At 39.9% G+C, this 26472-nt stretch overlaps 3 protein-coding genes across 8 annotated transcripts; 2 read left to right on the top strand and 1 right to left on the bottom strand.

Moving 5' to 3' along the window:
- The first annotated feature begins 310 nt into the window (after window positions 1-310).
- On the top strand, window positions 311-4569 carry LOC144468206 (adenosine deaminase). 2 transcript variants are annotated; one of them, XM_078177533.1, is made up of 5 exons: window positions 311-646; window positions 740-1096; window positions 1872-2463; window positions 2976-3296; window positions 3821-4569. In XM_078177533.1, the coding sequence occupies exons 2-5, from the start codon at window positions 895-897 to the stop codon at window positions 4236-4238; spliced, it is 1533 nt and encodes a 510-aa protein (XP_078033659.1). In that variant the 5' UTR covers window positions 311-646; window positions 740-894; the 3' UTR covers window positions 4239-4569. The 2 variants fall into 2 exon arrangements, with proteins under 2 accessions (XP_078033659.1, XP_078033658.1); XM_078177532.1 differs by having other exon boundaries at window positions 311-1096.
- Window positions 4570-5727: 1158 nt separating this feature from the next.
- On the top strand, window positions 5728-25409 carry Dsh (Segment polarity protein dishevelled). 5 transcript variants are annotated; one of them, XR_013495388.1, is made up of 12 exons: window positions 5728-6309; window positions 8120-8189; window positions 8688-8946; window positions 9093-9275; window positions 9366-9576; window positions 9721-9849; window positions 9922-10136; window positions 10223-10714; window positions 10831-11079; window positions 15860-15969; window positions 23563-23923; window positions 24973-25409. XR_013495388.1 is itself a non-coding variant. In XM_078196710.1 (10 exons), exons 1-10 carry the CDS (start codon window positions 6149-6151, stop codon window positions 15898-15900), a joined length of 2010 nt encoding a protein of 669 aa, XP_078052836.1. In that variant the 5' UTR covers window positions 5728-6148; the 3' UTR covers window positions 15901-18271. The 5 variants fall into 5 exon arrangements, 3 of the variants coding, with proteins under 3 accessions (XP_078052836.1, XP_078052835.1, XP_078052837.1); XR_013495387.1 differs by lacking the exons at window positions 23563-23923; window positions 24973-25409 and adding an exon at window positions 17042-18271; XM_078196710.1 differs by lacking the exons at window positions 23563-23923; window positions 24973-25409 and having other exon boundaries at window positions 15860-18271.
- On the bottom strand, window positions 18414-25857 carry LOC144478637 (neprilysin-4). Its single transcript, XM_078196707.1, has 15 exons — window positions 25394-25857; window positions 25098-25300; window positions 23806-23951; window positions 22979-23124; window positions 22499-22758; window positions 22160-22417; window positions 21509-21711; window positions 21273-21452; window positions 20987-21198; window positions 20688-20910; window positions 20433-20609; window positions 20181-20343; window positions 19328-19537; window positions 19157-19263; window positions 18414-18874 (listed from the first exon to the last, which is right to left on the bottom strand). The coding sequence occupies exons 1-15, from the start codon at window positions 25498-25500 to the stop codon at window positions 18599-18601; spliced, it is 2871 nt and encodes a 956-aa protein (XP_078052833.1). The 5' UTR covers window positions 25501-25857; the 3' UTR covers window positions 18414-18598.
- Between the last annotated feature and the right edge of the window lie 615 nt (window positions 25858-26472).

Here is a 26472-nt window from a genome sequence, read left to right as displayed (position 1 = left end):
TTACATCCTGCCATTACAAACGGCGGCTCCTTTAACCGTGATTTCAAGGCGAAACCTACAAATTTTGATTGTAATGACCATCGTCCAAGGAAGGAGCACACAGAAGAATGTCCGCGTCTTTTCGGTAAACGAAAATTCTTTTATCTAGCGATGCGCGTCTGCGAAACTGACAAAACTGTTTTCTCAGGTGAACGATGGAAACAGCGGGGCTTATCGCTCGTTATCGAAAAAAAATATACTTCCTGAACGACGCTATCCCACCGAATGATCTGAAAAACTTCATCGGAATAGCTCCAGTGCATAAACAACCGCGACAGTGTTGCAACCGATTTGAAATTATAAGCAAGCGGTCAAGTGAAATGAAACTACGTCCTGCGCAACGCTCGATCGGCCACTTTACGACCAGCAGCGGACCAAGATAAGTGCGACCAGCCTCGATAGATTCCTGAGCGGAACTTGGCTACGTGGAGGGACCTAATCGCTTGCCGAGGATCATTGTTAAAGAAGGGTGTCCATCCGAGAGTAAAACTCTCGACAGTCCGCTCTACAGTATCTGTAACTATAGTCGTATGTGCTAGGGCCACTGTCAAATAGCTACTCCAACAAAACGAATCGATTTCGTACTGCGGGAGTAGTCGTCGACTAGGTACGACCAGCAAGCCGCGGAGGAAGGGTGAGGGACCCGACGGGTTCCGCATATGCAAGACCGTAGAACAACTGTCGAGAGTTTTGCTCTCAGATGGACACGCGCCTTTGCCTACGTGCAGCTTGATGGAACCGATCAAATCAGTCCGCCGCGAACTGTCGAGACGATCGGACCGTGACGCGATCGTGAACCGGCAGGGATTCAGACCCAGGCGCTCGACTTAGGAGACCGGAATCGGGGGACCAATCATGAAAATAGTTTTCCTTTTGTTTGTGATCTGCCTGACAGGCACGTGTCACGCGATGCCTGCGATCAACTACAAGACGCTGCGGGAACAAATACTGAGACACGAGCAACGGTTCATGCTGGGCGCCAATCTGACCTTGAACGATCTCGAGCAAACCGCTAATGAAATCCTGATGAAGGAGAAATTCAAGGAAATAGAGGCTGGTGCGTTTCTTGTCACATCTACGAGATCGAGGGAGAGTCGCGACAGCGCGAAAACCAGTTCGAACCACGTGTTTTCTTTGATACTTTGTACTTGCGATTAACTGCTGCGCGATAAACAAAGACGCCTTCTCCTGTAGCTAGAATTTGAATTTTCGCGGCCGTGTTGTTCGCGAGCCACGCTGGAATTTTTAGATCGTGATTCAGAGGAGTCGTTGCACTCTTGTTTTGAATCGTTAAACGTTGTGGCTTTGCCCAACTAGTTCACTATAGTTATTAATTAATTCCAAATCTATTATCGTTAGTCGAAGGCTGGTTTATTTCGGTCTTTTTTATAATGACGCAATTCATTATAATACCACGAGTAGTTTTTCGTGAAACACTCGGAAACTGAGGTTTTACCACTATTTATGCCTCAGGGAAAAGATCGCTCGTCGATATCGGAAAGGAAGTAGTTATTTCACAGTTTGATTATAATTTGAATAACTAGTACCATAAAAATGTCAAATAATAATTACAGTATAAATGATACTCTAAAGTATACTTATTTATAATTCTTAGTTCAGGAGTTCCTTGAATTCCACCGAGGATCTCTAGTATTTCCACCGATTTCAAGGCGTCTTATAAGAATACTTCTTAAACAAGTTCCTAAGAGATTTCCTCATAAAAAGGAGATTTTCCTCCTAATCACAGAAGAATGTTTTCTTAATGTAACGAGGCATAACTATTTATATCTCTGATTTGAATGAACGCGACTCTGTACGTTTACAAACCTCAGGCTTCAAGGACCCAAAGAAGTTCCTCCCAAGCCGGAACTTCATGACTGCGAAGAAGGACATCGACAAGTCCGAAGTATATCAATTCATCAGAAAAATGCCGAAAGGCGCGGTGCTACATGGACACGACACAGCCCTGGCTACGGCCGATTACTTGTACAACAATATCACATTCCGCGACAATTTGTACGTCTGCGATACAGACGAGACGTTCATGTTGAAATTCTTCAAAGAACCGGACGAGGAATGTAAATGGGAGTTGCTGAAGGAAGTGCGCCAACAGCCGTTAAGGGCGACGAGGGTGAATATGAAGATTAGAAATGGACTGTCGATGCTTTGCGACAACCCTGCGGAGGCTTATTCCGATCTTGACAAGGCCTGGACGAAATTCAGTGAGATTTTCGGGTTTGTTTATCCGATTATCTCCTTCAAGCCTATTCGCGAAGACTATTTCAGGACCGTTCTGGAGAAACTCTATGAGGATAATGTGATGTACTTGGAGATACGATCCACTTTGCCTATTTTATACGATTTTGATGGCACGAACTACACTGCCAAGGACACCGCTGAACTATACAAGAACGTTTCAGAAAGGCTAGTATTTGTTACTCTGTTAGTTTAAGACTTCTTCCTTTTTTTTATCAACCCTCCCCTTGCCTTCGTTTAAAATACCGTTCAATACCGACGTTCAAGATCATCGTAAAGAAAATTAGAAATCATTTAGAACAAGTTAATTCACCGATGTTTACTAACTGACTTAATTGTAACAATTATTCTATCGAAATAACTTTATTGATTTTATTAATCATTCATGGAACGACAATTGGTACAAATTTTCCTAGCTAATAAAACAGATGTGTATACGACTTTCGAGTCCCAAAATTATGGTCACAGTCTAATTCACGTGCTTATCTACGAATTATCGATAAGGTCCAATCCCGTCGAACATTGCAGAGGGTCCTAAACCGCGTTATCAATCGGAGGTCAGATTAGAAGAGCTATCGGCGCCATAAATCAAAAACAAATTGTTCACTCGATGGTTCGAAATCTCAAGTATGCTTTGTGAATCACAGACTTTGACATTATATGATCCTTCGTGCACACAGATTCATGAAGGATCATCCAGACTTCGTCGGTGTGAAATTGATCTACGCCCCTATGAGATTCGTCGATAAGAAGCAGGCAGAAGAATACATCAAGATCCTGAAAGAGTTGCAGGAGCTATATCCAAATTTTATAGCAGGTTTTGATTTAGTTGGACAAGAGGACAAAGGAGAAACGCTGCTGTATTTCTCACACATTCTCGAGAATGTTGCGTCGGACACGAATTTCTTTTTCCATGCCGGCGAGACTAATTGGTACGGTGCATCCACCGATGAGAATCTAGTTGACGCTATTTTGTTGAACACGAAACGCATTGGCCACGGGTATGTAGCGAGCAATAACTATAATTAAGAAGTTTGCGGGTTTCATACGTTTGTGACAAATTTTCAATTTACTAAAATTGTTAGGGGAGAGAAGTTTCTAATCGGTTCTTTTTCATTGCATATTGCAATTTTTAAATGATACGAACGATTATTACCTTGTAACGATCTGCGAAGCTTCTGATAAAATATCTAAGATACAACCTGATAACAACCATCAATGACTCTGCAGAAAACAGTACACTTAAAAACAGAGATATGCTAACGGTTTAACGATGATAATTGATTGAATCTGTTAAGAGATTCTCGGCGATGATTCATGAGTTCAGAGAATAATTAAGCGAGAATCGATACATCGTACACAGAACTATTGGAATGCAACCGAGAATTATGATCACGAAATCATTAACTATTTACAATCACTTCCTCTTTTAATCGCTTAAATAAATTGGAAGAGATATTACGTTTCCCTAAATGTGAAAAATTGTCACATTGTGAATCTAAAGTCTCTAAAAAATATTTAACAGATACGCGCTGGTCAATCATCCCTTCCTCCTTCAAATGGCGCGGCGAATGAACATCGCTGTAGAAGTGAACCCAATTTCTAATCAAGTTCTAAAGCTCGTGGACGATATGAGGAACCACGCTGCCAGACGATTGTTCGCCGAAGGGTACCCGGTGGTTATTTCGAACGACGATCCAGCATTTTGGGGTGCTGAAGCTTTGAGCTACGACTTCTACGAAGCTTTTATGGGCATCATGTCCAAGCACGCTGATTTGAGATCGCTGAAGCAGCTAGCAATTAATTCTCTGGTCTATAGCAGTTTGAGCACTGAAGATAAGAAAGCTGCCCTATCCCTTTGGGGACAAAAATGGGATAATTACGTGAACGACATAGTTCAAGAAAGACATGGGAGTTCGTCTATGAATGCAGACAAACCCTAGCTATTATTTTTGTACTAGATATTATACAATGCCTACCGAATACGCCATTCAACCGACTGTCCCTTTAATTACGCCGTGGTAAAAGATGATCGCCGATAGAATTGATTTTTCCTGTGATTTATTTCGTTTGTAGAAATCACACAGCCTTCTTCAATAGCGTGCCATTCTTAGGATAACGTTTATGAAAACCTCTAACTTCGCAGTCTCTTCCTATAACTAATCACGCGTGGAAATTCGTTTGCGGAATTATTAAATTTCCACGTCCATGAGGTTGTACTATATGTATTATTGCTGCATTCATAAAAATAAAGTTTATTTATTTATTTCTCTAGTCGATCGATCTTTGCTTCCCTTTGAATACGTTTCATTACATTACTGAGAAGTACTCTCCTTAAAGTGTAGATAAATTGTAGATGTCACTACCTCTGACATATTGTTGAAAGGCGAACGTATTTGAATTTGATGTATATAACGATATAATAATGATATGATATATAATGACATGCTTAGGTTACGTAGGTATCAGCTCGGTGTGATCATCGGTTGGTAAGATCTTCAAAATCAAAGGTAACACCGATTGTCCGAGTCGTTACGTGGAGATTGGTTGCGGGACACTCTGTGGAAGTGAAATGAAACCAACGTTAAATTAATTGAAAAACAATAGTTGTAAACTAATACTTATGTTAAACTATGCGTATTTCACCTACGCGATGTTATTAGTAATGCACTGAAGAGGTTCTGTTATTTCGAAAATCGAACAGAGTTATGTCGAAAGCTGCAAAATTTCAAACTCACTTTTCTCTACAATTAATAGGAGTCTCGCAAAAATAAACGACCTACTAGGATCTTTTCGTATTAATTGCACTTCCTGATACGTTTTAACAATACAGAATGACTTTATTAAACTAATATCAAACAAATTTTGAAGTGCTGGAGGAGCGCGATATTTCAACTACGAAGTTTGGATGAACGAGATAGTGGCGCCACCACAGCGGTCTATCCGTAACTACTGCGCACCAAACCACTGCGCATTTGTCATAGGGGTGCTATTGGCGCGATTTTCGTATTAACTTTACTCTACCGTCTATAAAAAGTAAGCGTTTCATGCAAAAATCAGAGACTGTTCATAGATTTCAAACAATTCACTTGATAGGCCATGATTCTGATAATTTCTTACATTTTAAGTCCGTTATCGTACTTCTGTTATCGATTTCTGTTAAGTTTATGTATTTTGCAGAAACGCGATAATTCAAAACCGTGGACAGAAAAATGCAGAGACGTTGCTTTCAAACTAGGGATAACTAGGAAATGTTTTGAAACCATTAAATTACCTAAATCCTCGCAGATTGTTAGAATATCCGACCGTGTGACGTCGGTTATTTCAATCTGTATTACGTTCGTGGCCGTAAGTTTTCGAACAGGTCGCCATGTTGGGGAGCGGTGCTCCGACGCCATCTGTCGAAGGATCCACCTAATATCTAGCAGGGTGTAAAAATCATTCCGTGGATCGTCTTTCTATCTCTGTTCGCTTCGAATTCTCGAGCGTACTGTCGAGTACATCGGGCGATCCGCCGCGAGTGTGTGTAATGTCGGCGAGAATGTTGACGTTTAATTCAGCTCGTCGGTCGCACCGTGTACAACTCGCGCGGAACTGTTTCGTATAATGTCAATGGCTTCCTCATAACTGGCTGCACGGGTTCTCGATAATGTTGCACGCAGCCAGACTCGCGTAAGCTCCGAAAACGGGCTACATGAACGAACGGTCGTCGTACGCGCGAGGGCTTTGGCTCGAACTGTGACGCGCCATATTGGTTCAAGAGAATTGTTTCATAGTTAGTGGGGCCTTCGGTGCGATCAGTTTTTTTTCCCCCGGTTCGCAAATGCACGCGTAATAACAGGATTCCGAGACGATGGAAGAGACGAAGATCATCTATCACATCGACGACGAGGAGACCCCGTACCTGGTCAAGCTCACGATATCACCGGAAAGGGTCACTCTGGCCGACTTCAAAAATGTCTTGAATCGGCCGAATTACAAGTATTTCTTCAAATCGATGGACGATGATTTCGGGTGAGTGTCGCGGTGATACGTGTTTGACCACGCACACAAGGCTCGCATACGTTCTACGGGAATCTATGCGAGCCGATTGTCACCGTCCTGGCCACCTTATCTTTCATCTTCGGGACGAGTCAATGCCCCGCGATTTAACCCTTTGCGGTCCTACGTCGAGTCTGATTCGACATCGCATTTCAGCTAGTCGAGCCTCGTCGGAACGATTTTTACCTATTTTTAATCGATGCTGCTCGCTCCGATATTTCTCCTGCTATCGTGACCGTACACAGGCGACGTATTATTCGGGTTTCTTCACGCCTCCTACGCACGTTTTGTAATTTGCAAGTTGTAGTATTAAGATAAACAGCTGCTCTGTCTAGTTTAGAACAGCATCTCCGGTTAAATGGAGATTCATCTTGACATAAAGGTAGTTAAGTTCTTAATATTTTTGTTCGAAAGTTCGTTGTTTACGAATCCGTATTTTTTAACGTGGAAAAGCGTAGTATGCACTCATAACAAAGACGCGAGTATTGTGTGGTTTGCACCAAACCGGAAAGTGTCAAGCGGAAAAGAGACGTGTTTTATTCTATGGGAAACATGTGAAAGAGAATTCGGACTGTTTGTAGGAGAGTTACAAGATACGATTTGTAACTAATCACTTTTCGCTTTATTTCGTTGAAATGCACGAAATGTTTAAGTAAAATGAAATCGCGCGATGCCGACCGTAAACTGAGAAATATAAATCCGGACTTACTGGAACGAAAATAACTAGGATCACAAAGGGATGGCACAAAGTGTCCGCAGCCACATTTTGACAATTATCTGTCTTTTCTCTTTTCTGCTTCGCGTACCATTTTCCAGCAGTCGAATCGCATTCTACTTTCGGTCCATTTAAACACCGATATACGCGAAACGTTTTAAACCTTTCTTTACTAAAGCTGACTACATTATGAAAACGACTGCCATTATTCGCATAAATTTTTGGATTTATTAATAATTCTCATTTTTTCATTATTAAAGTTTTATTACTTCGACACACATTTGTCCATAATTCGTTGTACGTTAATTGAAAATTATTTAAATACAAATTCAATAATTCGAATAATGTTAACAATAGTGGATATTATGGACGAATCGCGGTAAAATTTGAATTTCGTAGTACTGTTTCGTAACGAAATGGTATAGTACTTTATGATTCACTGAGGCATACTGGGTGTAACCAAACAGAAGATCTCTAGCCTCACCATAATAATTTATTCAGTTGAGGAATATTTTTGAATAACTTTTCGTTTAATTTGAGTACTAATCGTGATTACTGTTAAAAATATTATAATTGGGAAATGGTCATAAAAATTGTAAAGCTTTTATAGCAATGATCATTTACACATTCGAGCTAATTGAATAATAAGGAATTGTTCTCTTTCTTAAAGATATTTTGGAATTTTAAATATTAAATTTTTAATCATTTTCTTGCAAAATAATTATTAAATTTTCTATTTATGTTTAAACAATTCTCCTTAGATTTTATATTAGATCTAATATTAAATTACTTGCATCTAACAATTACAAAAATTCATCTAATTCAAAGATAGTACAAAAATATATGTTAAAAACTCCAAAATAGATTAAATAAAGTAAAAGTTAAGACTACTCCATGTTTTTTCAGTCTTCTTTAATAAAAAATCAAAATAAAGTTGAAGAATAAATTTTTTCTATTGTGTACTGTAGTGTAGAAAAAAATCAATAGAATTGATGGAAATGTAGAAGAATAATTAATGTGAGCTTACTAAATGGCTTGGTATAATAACATTATTTTTTTTCTTGACAGTGTTGTGAAAGAAGAAATTGTTGATGATGATGCTCATCTTCCCTGCTTCAATGGACGGGTTGTCTCCTGGGTAAGATTTTTAATTCATGTTATTATTCGTTAATTCTTTTCAAAAAATTCTGACAATGATGTTATGTATGTAATTCATAAATTTGTGATACAAGTGTTAAGCTAAGCTTTAAAACATAAGCTTTAATGATATTGATTCTGAAAATTATAAATAGTACAGATAATTATAATAATCTATACAAGTTTTGTGACTATGTAATGCATCCACAAAACCTGTAGCATGTAAACAGCGAACTATTAAACTATATAAGTAGAGTACAAAAACATTATTTTAATTATTTTTAAGATAGCAGTAACTCTTTGACAGTGTATGGAGTATTTAGAAGACTAATGTGTAATGATTCATATTTTCAATCAGCAATTGATAATCAATGATTACAATTTATAATCATTCAATTTAAATTGTCGGTAATGAGTTAGAATGTGCAACAGTCAAAGAGTTAATGATTCCTGAACTAGGTAAATTTTAACTAAAATAAGCAAACATATTTACAATTAGTTGGTGTCTGCTGAGGGCAGCAATGTCTCAGATGGTGCATCACAGTGCACAGATTCAGTGGCTCACAGCGAGGCAAAGCATGATCGTGTTGACCATGTGACACCTGGTCATACAAATCGTGGCCCACCACCACTTTCTCATGATGACACTCTAACTGAAACTGAAAGTATTATAAGTAGTCGGCAGGGGCATCATTTACATAAAAGTTCAAGACATCATTCAGACAAGTACATTGACAAATACAAAAATAAGTACAATGGTATGTTATTCTCATTAATCTATCTATAATTAGCAAAGACTTTAGTTATTGCTATTACACTCTCTTCTATAATACTTTTGTTAGAACTGATCATCATAAAAAATCATTGTTGTCTAAACATTATTCTCATTTGTTTACTAACCCAGGACTTCGTATAAATGGTCATTCAAAACACAGATCAGGCCATGGTTATGAGACTGCTTCTATTTTAAGTTCAGATTTAGAGACAACCACATTTTTAGAGTCAGATGACGATGCAAGTAGCCGTATAACATCGACAACAGGCAGACACACTAATATGAGTAGTACAGTCGACAGAGCTACTTTAGGTAAATCTATACTGAAGAACAAAAATTTTTTCTACCATTCGAAGCGACGAGAAACGTGTACTAGAATTAATTTTTGCATTTCAATGTTAGATCGACGTAGACCACAAAGAAGACGGCGTCACAGATTACTGCCTATGTCGAGAACGTCATCCTTTAGCAGTATCACAGACAGTACAATGTCCTTAAATATTATAACAGTTTCATTAAATATGGACACTGTAAACTTCCTTGGGATTAGTATTGTTGGTCAAAGTAACAAGGGTGGTGATGGGGGTATCTATGTTGGTTCCATAATGAAAGGGTATGTTTTCATTTATTCATACTTACACTACAAAATGAAAAATATAACTCTGTATAATAAATTATTAGTACAGAGTGGACAGTGAAAATGTTAGTATTTCGTATACAAGTAATTTCTTTAACATATAAATTTTGATATGCACAGGGGAGCTGTTGCTTTAGATGGTCGAATAGAACCTGGTGACATGATTCTTCAAGTAAACGATATTAACTTCGAAAACATGTCTAACGACGAAGCAGTTCGGGTACTGCGCGAAGTGGTTCAAAAACCAGGGTATGTGTGCACTAACAATGCCTTGAATTGCATAGTAATCAGATAATGTAATATGGTCTACGAAACTTTCAGACCAATCAAACTAGTAGTAGCAAAGTGTTGGGATCCTAATCCAAAAGGATACTTCACAATACCACGCACAGAGCCTGTACGTCCTATAGATCCTGGTGCTTGGGTGGCTCACACAGCTGCCATAAGGGGCGAAGGTTTCCCTCCACGCCCGCCAAGTGCTACAACTTTGACATCAACATCAAGCAGTCTTGCAAGTACTCTACCAGATACAGAAAGTAAATATTTTTTGTAGGCAGGCAATAATAGCAGATCTGGAAAAATGTTGGATATAATGGGAAAGTAAATAATAACTTTTTCTTAGGACCACTAGAAGAGCTTCACCTTACAGTCAATACCGATATGCCGACAGTAGTAAGAGCAATGGCTCGACCTGACTCAGGGTTAGAAATTCGTGAACGTATGTGGCTTAAAATAACAATACCAAATGCATTTATTGGCGCAGACGTGGTGGACTGGCTTAACACCCACGTGGAAGGGTTCATTGATCGCCGCGATGCTAGAAAATACGCATCTCTAATGCTGAAAGCTGGCTTCATTAGGCATACAGTGAACAAGATAACATTCTCTGAACAATGTTATTACGTATTCGGTGATTTGTGTTCAGCCATGAGCAGCATGAAATTAGACTGCGATACTGTTGGACCATTACCTCCACCAAATGCCTGGGACATGCCTTATTCAGGAACATATGCACCTCATTCTGCAACTGGTTATAGTCCAATGCCATTTAATTTCACTAATGAACCAACAGTGTATGGTTACCATCGAGAAGAAAGTGTTCACAGTGGCTCAGGTGAGACTTACGTTAATATTTTACAGGAATGGGCATTGTAAAACATTTTAGAAATTTGCCCAAGCTTAATACTTTAAGAACACATGATGAATGTTCAACATAATGTGTTTCAACAGGAGGTAGTAGTGCAGGTAGCGAACACATTTGCAAAGAACCAATCCACGACTTAAAGTCTTGTTCTTCGGCGTCCGAGTCCGAATTGCATATCCCATCAGTGCCAACAATGCCGAGTAAGAACTCTGGCAATGGAAACGGTTCGAATGGGAAACGATCAAATGATAGTCGCAGTCGTTCCAGTGGTTCTGAACAGTCTGTGCAGACAGGAACTGGTTCAGGGAATCAACAGAACCAGCAAGACTTATCTGGTAGTAGACAGTCATTTCGCATTGCGATGGGAAATCCTTGTGAATTCTTTGTTGATGTTATGTAGATGTCGGTGTTGTAAATAGATGAGTTATAAATTTGGAGAGCCAAGATATACAATCGAACTTGAATGAATACTTTGAAAACGTTCAATGAAAAATCTTTAGATACAATCTTTACTCTTGGTCCTTGGACAACGATATTCGGTACAATTTGTTAATTTAAAACTTAATTAGGTTGGGTTCATAAACGTTTATGCTAGAGTTATTTGTAACTTTATTTTGAAGAAACAAATACTGTAATGAGAAAGGTCTTCTTAAGGTTGTGTTTTCCGAAACTTCAAAGTTACTAGTGTTTATTAGATATTATATACGTAGTTGCTTTTAATATAGATTTAAAAAATTATTTGTAATACTTTTGCATTTCTTTTGTTTAATTGATTATCAATTCTTTTTTTTTGGAGTAGATTTTAAAAACCTTTTTGTTTGTAGTATTATTTAAAGAGACCTCTGCGACTTTGAAGTTTTTGATAATAGAAGCTTGAAAAATAAATTTTCCTGTAACAGTATTTGTCACTTTAAAATATATATTCTTTCTTCTGTATTTTTAAATCTCCAATGTCCGAGGGTAAACAATACCTTCATCTATTCTCTTTTTCCTGTAACACCAACAGAAAAATTATTGTGTCTCGTTAGTGCATGTTCTCTGTTTACTGTAGACAATATTTCAAAGTATTTATTCGCTGCCCTATTCGATTTACATTTCAGGTTTATGTAATTCGTACTTGAAGTCTATTAACAGTTTGTTTCTACGTGTCGTCTCAACTCTGCATTCCATCTTATACTATGTATTCTTACAGTAATCGACATATCTTAAAAGTTCGTCCTTTATATTCGTTCAGATGTTTTGCATGTAATACGCGAATCTATAAATGCTGATCACAGTTTAAGAGTAGTTCCATCCGATCGTAACGTTTAAATATTCAACAAAGAGTAAAACAGGCATTTTTTATGTCGTAATAATGACAGTATTTAAATTTCAACTATTGTAGATGTTTCATTAGATTTCTCTGTAGCTGTTCTCTTCCATCCCGGTTTGATCTATTATCATTTCATAAGTATAAATTAGAAAAGATTATTTTCAGACGCGTGCTCCTTGTTTATGGAGCACAGCATTCCATAACGAAATCCATATTTATAACTGTACTTCTATGCAAAACCGAATGTTTGAAAAAAATCGAACGCCATAGATTGTTTAATTGCACAATTGCTGTGAAGTCGAGTAAATCTCTTCTTTTGCATGAGATATGCAATTGCTGTGATTGAAGTCTAATGCAGCAATAATCGAATTAGTAAAAATTATGAACGATTTTAAACAAATGAAAAGATAGATCAGTATTCAATTCCATATAATGGTTTATTATTATTATAAATACACTATAATGCACGCTTCATTATACATATATATTATTGTGGTTGTAATTGTTGATGTAAAGCACGAACGCACAATGAAAGTAGAGCACAAGCATGGTCATGTAAATAACACGGATTACGTCGATGAATCTTTTTTAAGTATCGCGTATAATTTGCGGAATATATATATATACATATATATATAAATATATACATATATACATAATGCATGTAAATTATAATTATTTTATTAAGAAATGATTGAACAAAAGGTACGTATTTTTATTAATATTTTTCCATTGCTTGCGTTCTAGGATTGTCTTCGCCAATGGGGCAGCTATTTCTTTAAAATCGAGAGGATATTGTTTACACAAAAAAAAAATGTTAAATGATTCACTGATCATTACTTCATGTAACGCGTTTCACTTCTTTTTTTAACGATGAGCCGCTGCCAACGAGCGCAGACAAAAACGAAATCAAAGAATTATGTATGTACAAAGCGAAGAAAACATGCTACACAATAACTATTGTGTGTTGAGCAATTATCAGTGAATTATTTAAGGTAACAACATAGTCCATGCGTGAAGGACATTTTTTTTTAAATTGTATTCCTACCGTTTCACGTTATTATTTGGACGAAAGAAATTGTTTACAATTATGTTATGTGGTACTGAATCACAGGTTCGACAATATGTAAATAGAAACAAATTATGCTCATATTAAATGTGCCATCTTATGAGTGTTAGAGAAAGTACTGAAACAAAGAAAGAAAGGAAGAAAGAAATGAATACTTGCGACACACATAATTTATATAGACGCTTTCCCAGGTGTATGCAATTCTTATCACTTAGGTTCATTCATTGTCATCTTATCTATAATTATCGAATATCTTCTGCATCACACATAAGCTTATTTAATTTCAACGAACTTCGTCACAAACATTTTAATTGCGTCTTGCCGTTTGCGTTTATTATATGTACTTTTTATTTAGCGTACCTTGTCAATATCGAAATGACGTTCTTCCCTTGTTTTATCCTTTTTTACAAAAAAATACGAGAAATCCGACAAAAAGATGATCAAATTCTCGTGTGAAAATGTATTAAGATCTTCTTCAAATATGGTTCAACACGCTGCAAGAGCATATCGTGATTCTTCGTACAACAAATTTTTAACATTGTTTCTTTTTTACTGAGACTTTTCCTAGCTTTTTATACTGACACAAACGATTCTCGTTGCTCTTCTTCATTTTTTAAATATTTACAATGTGTATCATCTAGTGGATATTATCAATATCGTTTTATATGTGTATAACATACAACCATGTTTGAACATACAAATTTCTGTGCAATTTTCCAAAGTAAAATCCCACGACATTTCGTAATTTCTAATTAATGACTACCAAATTTTATACAGACCCTGTAGAGAGTAATGAATCGTTAAATATACACGTTGCGAAACGGTTCTTCTGCGGCCCGCTCGATGCACAGTTGTACATTGAAAGTTTCATTGGAAAATTGCGCACCGATGACTTCGACTCGTTCGTTCCGATAAATGTTTTCGTTTCGATCGTCGTTATTATGTAATTCGATAATCTAAGAGAACGTAGTTACGCAAACTGTTTTATCAATCTATCGCTATGATACCAACCATTATATATTATTCTGTAAAATATATACATATTTTATGTTGCAGACAGGTTGTGTACAGTATGTCTGAGAAACACAAGACTTGAGTCAATGCAATGAAACAATTTTCTACAACCGATTAAAGCGACCGAAAATGAGAGAAACGGAGGGACAAGTTTTGTGGCTCACAGATATACTAGGAATTTCGTTTCTTTTATTTTTCTATTTAATTGTGCTGCTCTGAAAGGACCTGGCTGCTTTCTGTCTAACAATACAAAAGAAAACAAAAAGATAATACAAAAAAAAAACGACTCAAATTTCCTTTGCAACTTACGTTGTGCGCATGTGGATCACACCGTGTCAAAGACGTAATCGAGTCATTTTTATGCCTTGTGCTGCGCTGACGGTCGACGCAGAACTGCGTATGCACGAGGAGAGTCACACACAGACTAGCGATTTGGACAACAATAGCAGAGACAATATCTGTGAGTGTATTTTATTTTGCCATGGACGAGCGAGTCCATCGCTCGGCCTTTTTCTTTCTGTATCTTTCTTTTCATCCATTTATTAGAGGGTAATCTGTATCTCATATCCACCGTTGACGCAAAGTTTGTCGAAATTAATCTTGCAGGGTGTCTGTTAAAACGGAAAGACTCGATGACTCTACGTGAGCAAATTAGAAGAACAGATTATTCAATAAAATGTTTTGGGAAAATTAAGTTTTGGATCGAGAAACCTTTGACACTGAAATTTAATTTTCTGAAAGACAAATATGCTTATCAAAGAATTTTTAAGTTGAGAAAGACGTTTGAAATTAGGGCTCACTTCTCTTATTGAATTTTTGTGGAGTTATTATTTTTCATACGTCAATTAAGAGATACCCTGCGTTCTTTTTTTAAAAGACCGTCGATTTTCTTGTTTCTGGATTTGATTTCAAGTAAGAAATATCCATTCCCTTGACAAGATTATGTTCAGCTGAGACCGTTCACTATATTCTCACACCGCCGACCGACAAACACACACACATACACACTGCGAATGCATCATCGATGCCAGTTTCCGACATTCTTGCACCTCTGATTGCTTGTTTAAACGAACACACACAGCATTATACGAGCATCCGTGTCTGTACAAAATGCGAATGCGTCCACGGAATCTGAGTAGTATAGAAACACTCGTGTGTATTTGAGAATAGCCTGTACAATGCTCTTGCATAAATTATACACAAGGCAAACATGTAGTTTTGTACCTGTACATGCAGATCCCCTCACCTGGCCAGTCTTGTTATGATAATCGTTGAATCATTCCTAGCGAGGCGAGACGACGCAACTCACGTTCACGGGACTCTGACGTTTGTTCTGCAACTGGATCTAGAATCTATTGTATTTTGCTGGAAAAATATTCACATGATCATACCGAAGGGAGATACGGATACAGAGATAGTTTTCATTCGTGTCAGAGATGTACCTTGTTCTAAAAGCTGCATTAGATCTAAGAATTATACCTTTTCAAATTGTTTCATAGAATGTTTATCAAACACAGTTTTCCCTATTCCATAAAACATGTAGCATCATTGTTTGAAATAGTGCCATTTTGAATGATTGAAAATATAGTTTATCAAAAGTAAAAGTGAATGATTTGCGTCGTTCCGTTTTAAAGTAAGATAGAGTCCTTCTGGCTTGGCTAAGGGGTACCATTATTTTGACTCTCAAAATATATACTGACGTTCGTTTTCTCTTTTTCAGATGAAGAGGACATTTTGGAGTACCAGTTTCTGCATAAGTGAAGATATATTTGTTAAACGCAATACGTATACGTAATACGGTGGTAATAGGAGTTGAACAGGAGCTCTAAGGTATATATATATTATAAATATATATACATATATGATTCCGCTTGATTTTGGGAATCGGGCGGATGGAAGTAGCACACGCGAAACATATATTTATATATTTAATAGGCCAATTTTGATAAAACGTCATAGAAGGTAAAGGAATCTAAACTCTCGTATAATTTGTAATGGCTATACATAATAGGATATAAGGCCATCGAATTTCATGTGGTATTTAATATCACTCCGAGAATGTCTATGTATAAATAATTATATATACGCAATCCGCATAAGATTAAAAAATAAAAAACAACAAAAAGAGAGGGGATACGAACAAGAAAAAATGGAGACAGACGGTTTACGGAAGATGTCGTGAAGCGTGCTTTCAATTCGCAGCCGCGAAATCTTGTAACCGAACCGTCGGCCCACGCTACGAGAATTAATTATGTAGTATGAACCAGGAAAACATGAACACCAATCGAGCTTTCTCGTAATATCTAAAACGGATTTTTGTATAAAGACTTTTTGAAACGCACGATTTTTAAATATTATCGACACGACGAAACGAAAAGAAATCCTTGTTCGACGATCGACGAACTCTTCCCGTCGATCGAATCCACGGTTCAATCTGCTTTATACTAAATAATTGATCACGCGCCGTACACGTACGATTTTATTTTTACTACTCGTTAACACTCAATTACTCGATACGAATGGCAATACGTAAATAAATTGTAAAGATAAGATTGTACAATTTGGTGAAACTTTCTACCCCGGCAGTGTGCGCGATTTGACCTTATTCCGGTATCCGGTCACCTGGTTACCTGGAGGCTACTTATCAAGAGTTGCGTCCTTCTCTTTTAATTCTCCTTTGGAATTTTATTTCATTATTATTTTAACATGATATTAATTATTTGAATACTCATACGCACAAAGCTAATGCAATTATTAATATTAAAACTAGATAATGGGTTTAACTTAAAACCACCAAATAAATAAGATGATTCAAATAATAAATAATAATTTGTTGGAATAACTATTTGAAGTATGTGTTCATTTATTCAAACTCAAATATCATTTTACTCTTGATTCATAGAACACCTCCAAGAAGACCCAATACCTGTAGACTAATTATGTCCGTCGTTTCCAAGCAAAGCCAGTAAAGTGATGTTTTACCGGATGGTATACGGATACCCGAATATTCGAAGTATCAAAAGCCGATTGCGGGGGCGTGTGTCTCTCGTTAGCCGATCGAGACATCGACCAGTCAATACGAATCGAAGGAAAGTTTTATTGATTGAAGCGCACTTTAAGCTGCCTCGACTGAAGTATTTTAATGTCATTATAGAGTACCATAGTACAAGGCGACGAGGATGATAGTCGATCGATATCGCATCTACGACCGATAAACACATTTCTTTTTTTGTATTTTCTATCCCGGCGAGAGATCTTTTTTATTCGAGTGCCCTATACCCGCGACGTTCAACAATTGTTCTATTTATTACCGTAAGCAAGGCTGCAGAATTTGTATAAAACGGAATGAAACTAAGACGAGAGAGAGAGAGAGAGAAAGTGAGAAAGAGGAATGGACAAAAAAAGAGAAGAGAAATGGATAAAACGACGATCGATTTTCGCGTGTGCGTCGGTGGAGTTCCGCGAGGACAGGTGTGCCAGGCTGAATGTTGTCGAATTTTTACTTTACGAGAATTCTTACAGACGTGAACGTTTCTGATCCATAGTATGTATGATGTACGTTGGATGCGACGAATGATCGCGAAAAGGCTCATACGATTCCGCGAGAGAGAGGGAGAGAGAGAAAGAGAGTAGAAGAGGTGCGACGACATAAGTTATAAAACGACGAAAAGAATTTCAATACATGTAGTAGTGTGTGGATATACAGGGAAATAGATTGTAAAGATTTTTATGACTGTCTGAAATTATTATTGTCTTTGGTGTCTTACAATTTGTATTTCTCGTCGGAACAGCGCAGCTGTTATTAATATCTACCTGCTCTTTGCACGATACTCGGTCCAGCAAGCCGAACTATCGTCCTTTATTTGCAGTTGTTTTTAGTTAAGAAAACTACACTGAGTATTTTGTTAGTTACAGCTCCCCTAGTCGGTCACCGTAGCGTTCCTTAGATGACGGTCCAGGATTTACGTGGTCCCTTCGATTCCGCCATCTTGTTACACTCTAATGAAGAAATATTTCAGTCGCGACGAAGATCGCCGCGAAGCAATTGCTATAAAGAATCTACTACCCTTACGAAGCGCGAGAATTATTTAGAACGACTGACGTACAAGAAAGATAGAGATTAACCCTGCGGTAGCATTTCCAAAAATATGAACTTGTTATTTAGTTTATTAGTACCTTATTAATCGCAGAAAGTATATGCTGTTTGACAGAAACATATTGAAAACGTGTTTCAGGTATTTTCTATACATTATAAGGAATCGTTGAGCATTTAACAAACGTGAAGGATCGTGGTAAAAATCAATGATTTTTCATGTGCTATTGCAGGATTAATTTCCACCATCCCACATCCGTCATCAACCAGCACGACCTAAGAGGCAACGCGAAACTAATCTCCCTCGAGTTCTCTCTGTAAAGCGAAGACTCGTGTCGATCTTGGATCGACGAGTTTCCCGGCTTGTCACCAAACGGAACATTTGTTAACAGGGTTCATCGGTGAGCCAAGGGGGCAGCTGAACACCTCCGAGAAGTCCTCAGAGTTCGACAGTGTGCCAATCACACGGAACTTGCCCGGCGAATGCACAGTGGTTTTTAGTTTATTCCTGGATGCTTTCGGTCTCATCGAACCGCACCACACTTGCGCAAAGTTCAAGAAGAACAACTGTTTTCCGGTTGCGTTTAATCCCGGCAGGGTTTCGTCTGCGCCCCCATTTTGACCCAGCCATCTTTCATATGCCTGAGAAGAACAGTTTACTTTAAGGATTGTCGTTAAAGTTACCAAACCATGGTGAAAGAGCTTTTATTATTTATGTTGAGAAGCTTTCAACTAAAAACCCCAATGTGGCACAGCCATCCTACTATAGGAAGAGAATTATTTTGAAAACCGGAGTTACCAAGTCATAGCCGCACAGCATTTAGCTACTGATAGATCAATGAAGATATTTTCGAGATATCGACTAACAAAAGCTATCAGGTAGACACGGATTAATAGTAACGAGTGACACCCTTGGGAACTCACACGGAAAGCTTGCTTGATGCCACCGTTGTCCGCGATATTCTCCCCTTGCGTATTGATTCCATCAATTTGCATCCCAACTTCGCTGACGGTGTAATGGCTATATTGGTCTGAAAGATTAAAGGAGTTTTCGAACTTGCATATGGGCCCGCTAAAAAGTAGGCGATCCATTACCGATAAGACACTGGGCTCGCTGGTGGAAACCGTAGATAGCCTCGTCCTTCCACCAACGATGGAGATTGCCGTCCTTATCGAACAATCGGCCCTTATCATCGAAACCGTGGGTGATCTCGTGGCCGATCACCACACCGATCCCTCCAAAATTCAGGCTCCGTGGGAAGTATCTGTGATAAAATGGCGGCTGTAGTATGCCGGCTGGGATCACTGAGGGTAGAAATTAGTTAGTAATTAGTTGAGTCTTGAACACAAAAGAAAATCTGCAGACGAGAACAGAGGATTGAATACAAAAGATATCTCGTCGTTCTAAACTGATACGATTGTTCTAGCAATTATTAAGGTACAAGAGGCTTGCGAACTTCCATCTCTAATTCTATAATGCTTATACTGTGAAATATCGATTTTCTTTAGAAAATGAATCATCCTGCAAACAGAGCTTATCAGTTTAACGTCAGGCGATTAACCTTGCAATGGTGCCATGATTCATTGAGTTATCACACTTTTCAATTTCATAGTTTAAATCAATCAATTACTAAATTAAAAAGAAACGATATAGTAGCAAAAATCAGTGTACAAAGAACATTTTACTGATGCCGTAGGAAACTTTGTAAGAACTTTTCAATTCAATCCTCTCTCTGCTTTGCAACACTTTTCCTCTATTCTTATTTATCCCAGTGGTCTTCAAACTGTGTATCTAAAACATCATAATGTTCTGAATGATTTTTAAACAATATTTTTATAATTAATACATTTTCTAGAGATGATAGAGGATTTTGAAGCTTTAATGATCTTAAAAGTTCGACAAAGTTCGACGACCACCGATTCGTCCATACAGAAAAATCAAACTGACTTATCCTATTCTTGCTTCGACTATAGTAAGCGTTCACGACGGCCGGCGCGGTGTTCCACAGGGTTTTGTTCACAGGGCTGCCGAGACGGTCCTGTCCCACCCTGGTCAAGTGTTGCAGAATATTCAAGGTGTTCTCGAAATACTTGTCCGGATGGATAACGATCTAGAGTGTCAGAGAATTAGCCATGTTTGCGCACCGTCAACCATTTATCGGGATAATCTAATCTTCGCAGAGTCAACGTCCAGGCTTACATCCTTGTAACGCTTGTTCAACAGCTTCGGCTGCAAAATGAAATCAGGGTAACCGATTCGCAGCAGCATGGCGATCACCTTCTCGGTCGCCAGCTCCTTCGTTTCGTCGTCGATCCAGCTGGTCTGGTTCAGCAGCTCTCTGAAGGCTCTTTGGATCTCTCGGATCATCGACAGTGTCTGTTAAAAATTCTTGTTAAAATTTTCCGATCATCCTACTGATACAAATGATGATAGAGAACATTGAAGAACACCCACATCATTCTTGCTCTTCTCATCGAAATACTTCTTCACGAACATCGATCCCACAGCCATTCCCATGTTCGAATTCACCTGAGCAACACAATTTTTCCATCTCGAAGGCGCCTGTTCTCTGCCTAACAGGATGTAATAAAACTTTTGCTTGGCTTCCTGAAATCGATCATCCAAATTGTTCACCCTATGCCTGACGAAACGCCACAGAAGGTAATTCGCGATGGTCCTGCGAATAAAATGAAAACAATTAGAAACTGTTTGAGCAGAAATTAATTTCCTTCTCTATTTTTTTATTAGAGTACCGTGGACTAGTTTTTGACAAGAGGTTCACCAAATCCTGAATGTATTGCAACGCGTAAACGACGACTGGTTCCGTAGCGTTCAGCGGTCTAGCTAAAACAATGGTCAGGTACTGGTGCCAGTTGATTTGAGGGACAAGGCTTCTCAGTTCACCGATGCTCATTCTCTGATACAGTTCTGAGACGTTACCCCTTTCGTCTGCAGAAGATGTGATCTGCAAAGATTCGTCGTTTCAGTGAGTTTTGTCACACTGAACTATTTCACCGAATTTAGCAAAGATATTTGTACCTTGGCCAATCTTGTTTCGAACTCTATCAACTCGTCGGCATCCATGGTGGCATTCTGCAAAGGTGCTCCCAGCAGTGTCGCAATTTTAATCAGATAATTCTTGTAGGCCTTCAAATAGATAATGTTCGACGGTTGAAGAAAGTAGTCCCTTGTAGGAAGTCCCAGCGACGTCTGATCGAACTGCGTTAAAATCCCCTTTAGAAACATCAACCAAGAAATAGTAATCAGTCTGTTACCTGTATTATATATTCGTCGCTGTTCTTAATGTCCGGCGCAACCCATTCTGAGATCAGGATATCGTTGTTGTAGAGCCTCAGCTGAGCAACCAGAAGCAGCCAGTCAAACTTCTCTGGGTCCCAGTTGGGCCTCAGGATCGGCCAACCACCGAGTTCATCCAGGAGCTCTATAAGTGGCCGTCCCATGCGTTGCTCCAAGATCTCTAGCCACATTTCGCGCGTTAGAACGTTTCCATAACCCACAATCAATTTGTTCAAGGTTAATCACCCAAGCACACCCAATCATTCTTTAACTTTTACAATCGAAATCTCATTATCATACCTACCTTAACCACTTTTCTTTATTACGTATGTTCTAAATGACTGACAATTAAGAAGTGTTTCACTGGACTTGGCAGTAAACGTGTTAAAACAGAAGGAAGATTAAAGGAGCTATAAAATATTCATACACCACTTCCAGCTTATTCAAGTTATCAGGAGAAGAGCAGGAGTTCTAAGTGTAATAGATAATGTAAGCAGCCTTTTCATTTACGTTTTGATTTGTTTCTGGATTATTAGATTTTTAAAGTAGATTAATTAAATAAGATTATTTGACTATTAGTTCTTACTGTAAATAAAAATATAGCAAACAAAATTCAGATCCGTAATTACCGTAATTCATGCAGCTCTGGAACAAGTATTTCGCTTTTACGGTCGCGTCATCGACGTCCGATTCCAGCTCCGGGGATATGGGCTCCTCGAGCAGTTCCTTGAGAACGGTGTCCAGGGACTCCCTGATCATCTCGAAGGTGTCGTAGGCCGACTTGTCCTTCGGTATGGGATTGTGCCTGGCCCAATTACCGCACGCGTACTGGTAGAAATCCTCGCAAGGATCGGCGTTTCTGTCCATGTACGTGAGCATGATTTTTGCTGCGGCGAACATCTGTTTCTTAAAAAGCGTGTGAGCAGAAATTACGCAGGGCGGCTAGATGGACAGCGTGCCAAATGTACCTTTAGCCTCCCTGATGTCCCAGGCGTTCCCTTCGCTCTTCCAGAACGCGTCGAAGTTCGGCTCCGTCTCGTCGGTTTGCTCGTCCGAGATCGGCAAGCTCGAGTCTGGATCTTCGATCGAGATCGAGCGTCTACCGCCTTGCTCGCCCTCGTCGGACTCGTCCTGCGATTGCTCCTCGTTGTCATTGTACTTCCCACCGAATGATCTCGAGCCCAGCTCCTCCTCGTGTTTATGGTTGTCGCAGGAATGCTCCCCGTAACTGGAAACGAGTCGGAAGATGTAAATGAACTTTTCCTTGAAAGCTTGATCAAATTCGATTTTTGATTGAAAAATACACCGCCGCCTTGAGAATACAAAATACCTTCCAGTGACTTTAATGCAATACACTCGAAGTTAACATTGAATTTTGATCACGCGAATATCGAATAGATGAATGGTTTCCAATGTTAATTTTGCATAACGTAAGTGGCTAGACTAACTTTCGATAGTCGTTGCTTTCGATCTCCAAGTTATCCTTTGTCTCCTCGGCGTCTACCTCCGGATAGTAATCGTCCAGGTAATTCTCTGAATTTTCATCGGCGTTAAACTCGTCAATCTTCCCGGTGACGTAGTCGGTCGACTGCACCTGCACACAATTTTCAATATATCTTACGACGTCGTTGAAACAATTAAGAGCCGGGCGCGGCGATTGTCGCTGAAATCGTTTTATATTGGGAAACGTTGTTCTCCTCCCAGTAGGAGGAAAGAAGATGAACCAACTTTAATTGTCCTTGTACGAAATGAGAGGATTGGCAGTGGGACGATCGATATTTATACCAGTGCACCAGTAACACTAATTTGATGTTGATTAACGCTAATTAACGTTGCTGCGCACTTGTTACCCGAACTCTCTCGTTTTTCTTCTGAACCGTGCCGTAGTCGTTTGGCATTATGAAAAACGCGTTAAGAAGTTGCTCTGATTCGGTAGATAATTAATGAGATCGCCAGGTGGCTTATAAGAAAGAGTAAAAATTAAACTAGAAAAGTCGGAACAGATTCTAACACTTGGAAATTTCTTTTAAAGGGTTCTGACGGAGGTTGCCTGACAATTCTAAAACCATCGTGACCTCCTCGGAGAATTAATTGCCGCTGGAAGCTAACGATCTCGGACTCGAGAAATTGATAGACAGATCGGATTAGACATCTTCGGATTGGAGGAAGGAGACGATGACCGAAGAACGGAAGGAACGCGACAGAGAAGACGTTATCGAATGGCTAGAGTGCATCTAAAGTGGTGTCGCTTTCAATTTCCTTGTGGATGATGTACCCCGTCGAGTTCTCTCTTGCGTCGTTTTAAATGCTGCGGCGGTATGGCCGTTTCCACCGGCACGTAGCTAGTTTTCATCCCAGATATCAGGATTCCTTCATCTTCCTCTTCCTCCCCGGTACGTTCGGTTTCGGTATGACTGGTCGCTGCCGACAAAAATCACGCTTATTAATCACTTAAACGCGCCTTCAATCGTTCATCGAGCAGGTTTTCTAAATTCTCTCGAGCAATAGTTCCTTCGCGAAGATCCCACGTCCCCGCGAAGAACACTATTTCTAATTACGGAACGATTAATGCCCATTCCCACCGGCTCATCTCCGTTTTATGCAAATATGCGATTATTCCGCTGAAATTTAAATGGCCGGAAATGGTAACGTTACAGGGAGTACGCTCCGCGCAAAGCTGTAACTGTATCAGTCCTGTCAGAAATACCAGCGCCTGGTCCGGAGGCTGGGCCATCAATTTCGAGACACTTTGCGCAGTGCAGCGAACGTACAGACATTTATAACCCTATCATAGTGACCGCGTTAACACAACTCGCGGACGGATCACCATGACCCATTTCCGATCTTTTCATTCACTGTTATCGGGATCTTAAAGGTTTTAAGGACATTCATATTGTAATAAAAATTGCGTTAAACATCGTCGAATCCACTGTTGAAATTTTTAGAAGGGACGGAAAATGGGTCACTCTAATTAGCGGCACCTGCAGTCGCTTTTCAACCCTTGGAGGACGAACGTCGACGAAACCGGTACATCAGGATTGCTTTAGTCTTTCCATTATTTTCTGATACATAATTTAGTACTCCTGAAAGTCCACAAAGGGTTGTCAACTTCGTGGTAGCTTGATCCTCGGATCAACAATTCTTCCGTTCGATATTTTCGTCTCAGACGATCTACCAAAAGCACTTGTAACATCGAGTCAAAAGAAATCGAAGTACAAGTGTCGCTTTCAGACCTTCTAAAAGCAAGACCAGCTCCATCAACGGCGGTACTAACAGCCGAAGGGTCATTTCGAAAATGATCCTTGGCGAACGCGTCGATCGTGCGAATCAAGTGCCAGTTAGATCTGAGGCGACCGCATGTGCCGCGAATTCAGAACGATTACGCGACGACGGGTGGTTAATTTCTTGATTATGCATTAATGGTTTCCCGCGATCCTTCCAGCGTAACCGTCGGTCAAATCACGGCCACGCGCACGCACTTTGCTCCGAGCGGATCCTTGAGTAGCGCGACCAGGCCGGACGTCGTTAAAGTCAAGTTCATTTTACGAGCGGCGACGATGGACTTACGCGGGAATGTCTCCTCGGTCCTCTCGTCGGGCCTACGACCGGCCGCATGGATCAGGTACGTCCGGTGATAGGAGGGCGTCTTCCCGATCACCTGGGATCTTGATAGGGCGATGAAGATGATGGTGATCGGCAGCAGGACGGCTGGTATCAGTAGCATCAATTTCACACGAAACCGCCAAGTGTCGTTTCCTCCCATGCACCACCTGCGCAAGCCGACGAGAGTACTGTCGTGATTACTCTGCAACCGAATGGTTCGGCTTGTCCTAAGCCATAAGGTAATCCGATTCGGTACCGACTTCAAGCGTCCGGTCTCCTTGTTGATGGCCAGGCGACAAGACGGACAGGGTCCTCCGCTGAAGAACTCATCGTCGTTGTAGTGGCTCAGGCTGCTTCCGCCCCTCATCTTTTCTGAAAGCAAGTCCGGTTCTGTCTGAGTCGGTCCTCCTTACTTCATGTTCACAAGGTCCTATATCACGATCGAAACCCGCGACCACCGGTATGACTTTACATTGCCGAACCGCGAGCGCCCGTGGTTCCTTCGCCGGGACCAAAGATCGTACTGACGGGGAGCAGCCGCGCGGATTGCCAGCAAGCCGATCACCACCGATTCCTGAATGGTGTGACACTGCGCCCGCAAATGAAGATCACAGGCAGCTCGGGAGCTATTGTACGGGCGGCGATCACGACACGAATGTTAATGTAACGTTGCGCGTACGGGGCAAATTAGTCCCAGCGACATTTGTACGGGGAGTAATTTCCATATGTAACGTATGTCGGCGGTCAACGCCAGTGGCGATGGTAACAACAATCGAGGCGGAGGCTCTCTGTACGTGCACGCACACCGCGAGGGCCATTTTACGCGCTCCTTACGTCCAGTTACTCGTCAATCGACCCTAATAACTTGCAGTTATCGTTCAATAACGCGACGCGCTGTTTTACATTCTACACGTGACCCCCCGACGTTATTAACGTCTTTTCTCATCGCCAGCACCGGATTGCCGTTACAAAACGTAAGAACCTCGAACGGCGAACCGCCGATCCTGCCGGCGCACACGGCACACAACCCTTTTCGCGACCGGCATCCGATAATTTGGGGGTTGCACCGTCAGCGATCAAGACCCAGCTGTCTTCGTAAGGGAATCGTAAGAATACGAACACGCGAGGGTTTGTATTTTCATGGAAATTGTCATGGCTAGAGCTGTTCGAGTCCGTAGGCATTAATTTCTTTAGGTTTTTTTAGCCCAAATCTTTGAGAACGACGTTGATCTTTTTAGTAGACCTCCTATAAACGACTCGAATAGCCTGCTAATTTGTAAATCCGGGTCGAAGTGGTCTCAAGGTCCGCTATTCAGGGGTTAAAAGGTCGTATTGTCCT

This window comes from Augochlora pura, chromosome 3 (genome assembly GCF_028453695.1).
Source record: "Augochlora pura isolate Apur16 chromosome 3, APUR_v2.2.1, whole genome shotgun sequence".
NCBI classification, from domain to species: domain Eukaryota; kingdom Metazoa; phylum Arthropoda; class Insecta; order Hymenoptera; family Halictidae; genus Augochlora; species Augochlora pura.
Note: the sequence above shows the minus strand (reverse complement) of the source record. Positions and strands in the feature narration are given on the sequence as shown.

Coding starts and splice junctions, on each gene's coding strand:
- LOC144468206 (XM_078177533.1), top strand. CDS start 895: ATGAAAATAGTTTTCCTTTTGTTTGTGATCTGCCTGACAGGCACGTGT. Junction 1,097..1,871: donor ATTCAAGGAAATAGAGGCTG/GTGCGTTTCTTG, acceptor TACAAACCTCAG/GCTTCAAGGACCCAAAGAAG. Junction 2,464..2,975: donor TACAAGAACGTTTCAGAAAG/GCTAGTATTTGT, acceptor TCGTGCACACAG/ATTCATGAAGGATCATCCAG.
- Dsh (XM_078196709.1), top strand. CDS start 6,149: ATGGAAGAGACGAAGATCATCTATCACATCGACGACGAGGAGACCCCG. Junction 9,276..9,365: donor AGTCGACAGAGCTACTTTAG/GTAAATCTATAC, acceptor TTTCAATGTTAG/ATCGACGTAGACCACAAAGA. Junction 9,850..9,921: donor GAAGTGGTTCAAAAACCAGG/GTATGTGTGCAC, acceptor CGAAACTTTCAG/ACCAATCAAACTAGTAGTAG.
- LOC144478637 (XM_078196707.1), bottom strand. CDS start 25,500: ATGAGGGGCGGAAGCAGCCTGAGCCACTACAACGACGATGAGTTCTTC. Junction 23,952..25,097: donor GACCGAGGAGACATTCCCGC/GTAAGTCCATCG, acceptor TTTTGTCGGCAG/CGACCAGTCATACCGAAACC. Junction 22,418..22,498: donor GGACATCAGGGAGGCTAAAG/GTACATTTGGCA, acceptor TGTTCGCCGCAG/CAAAAATCATGCTCACGTAC.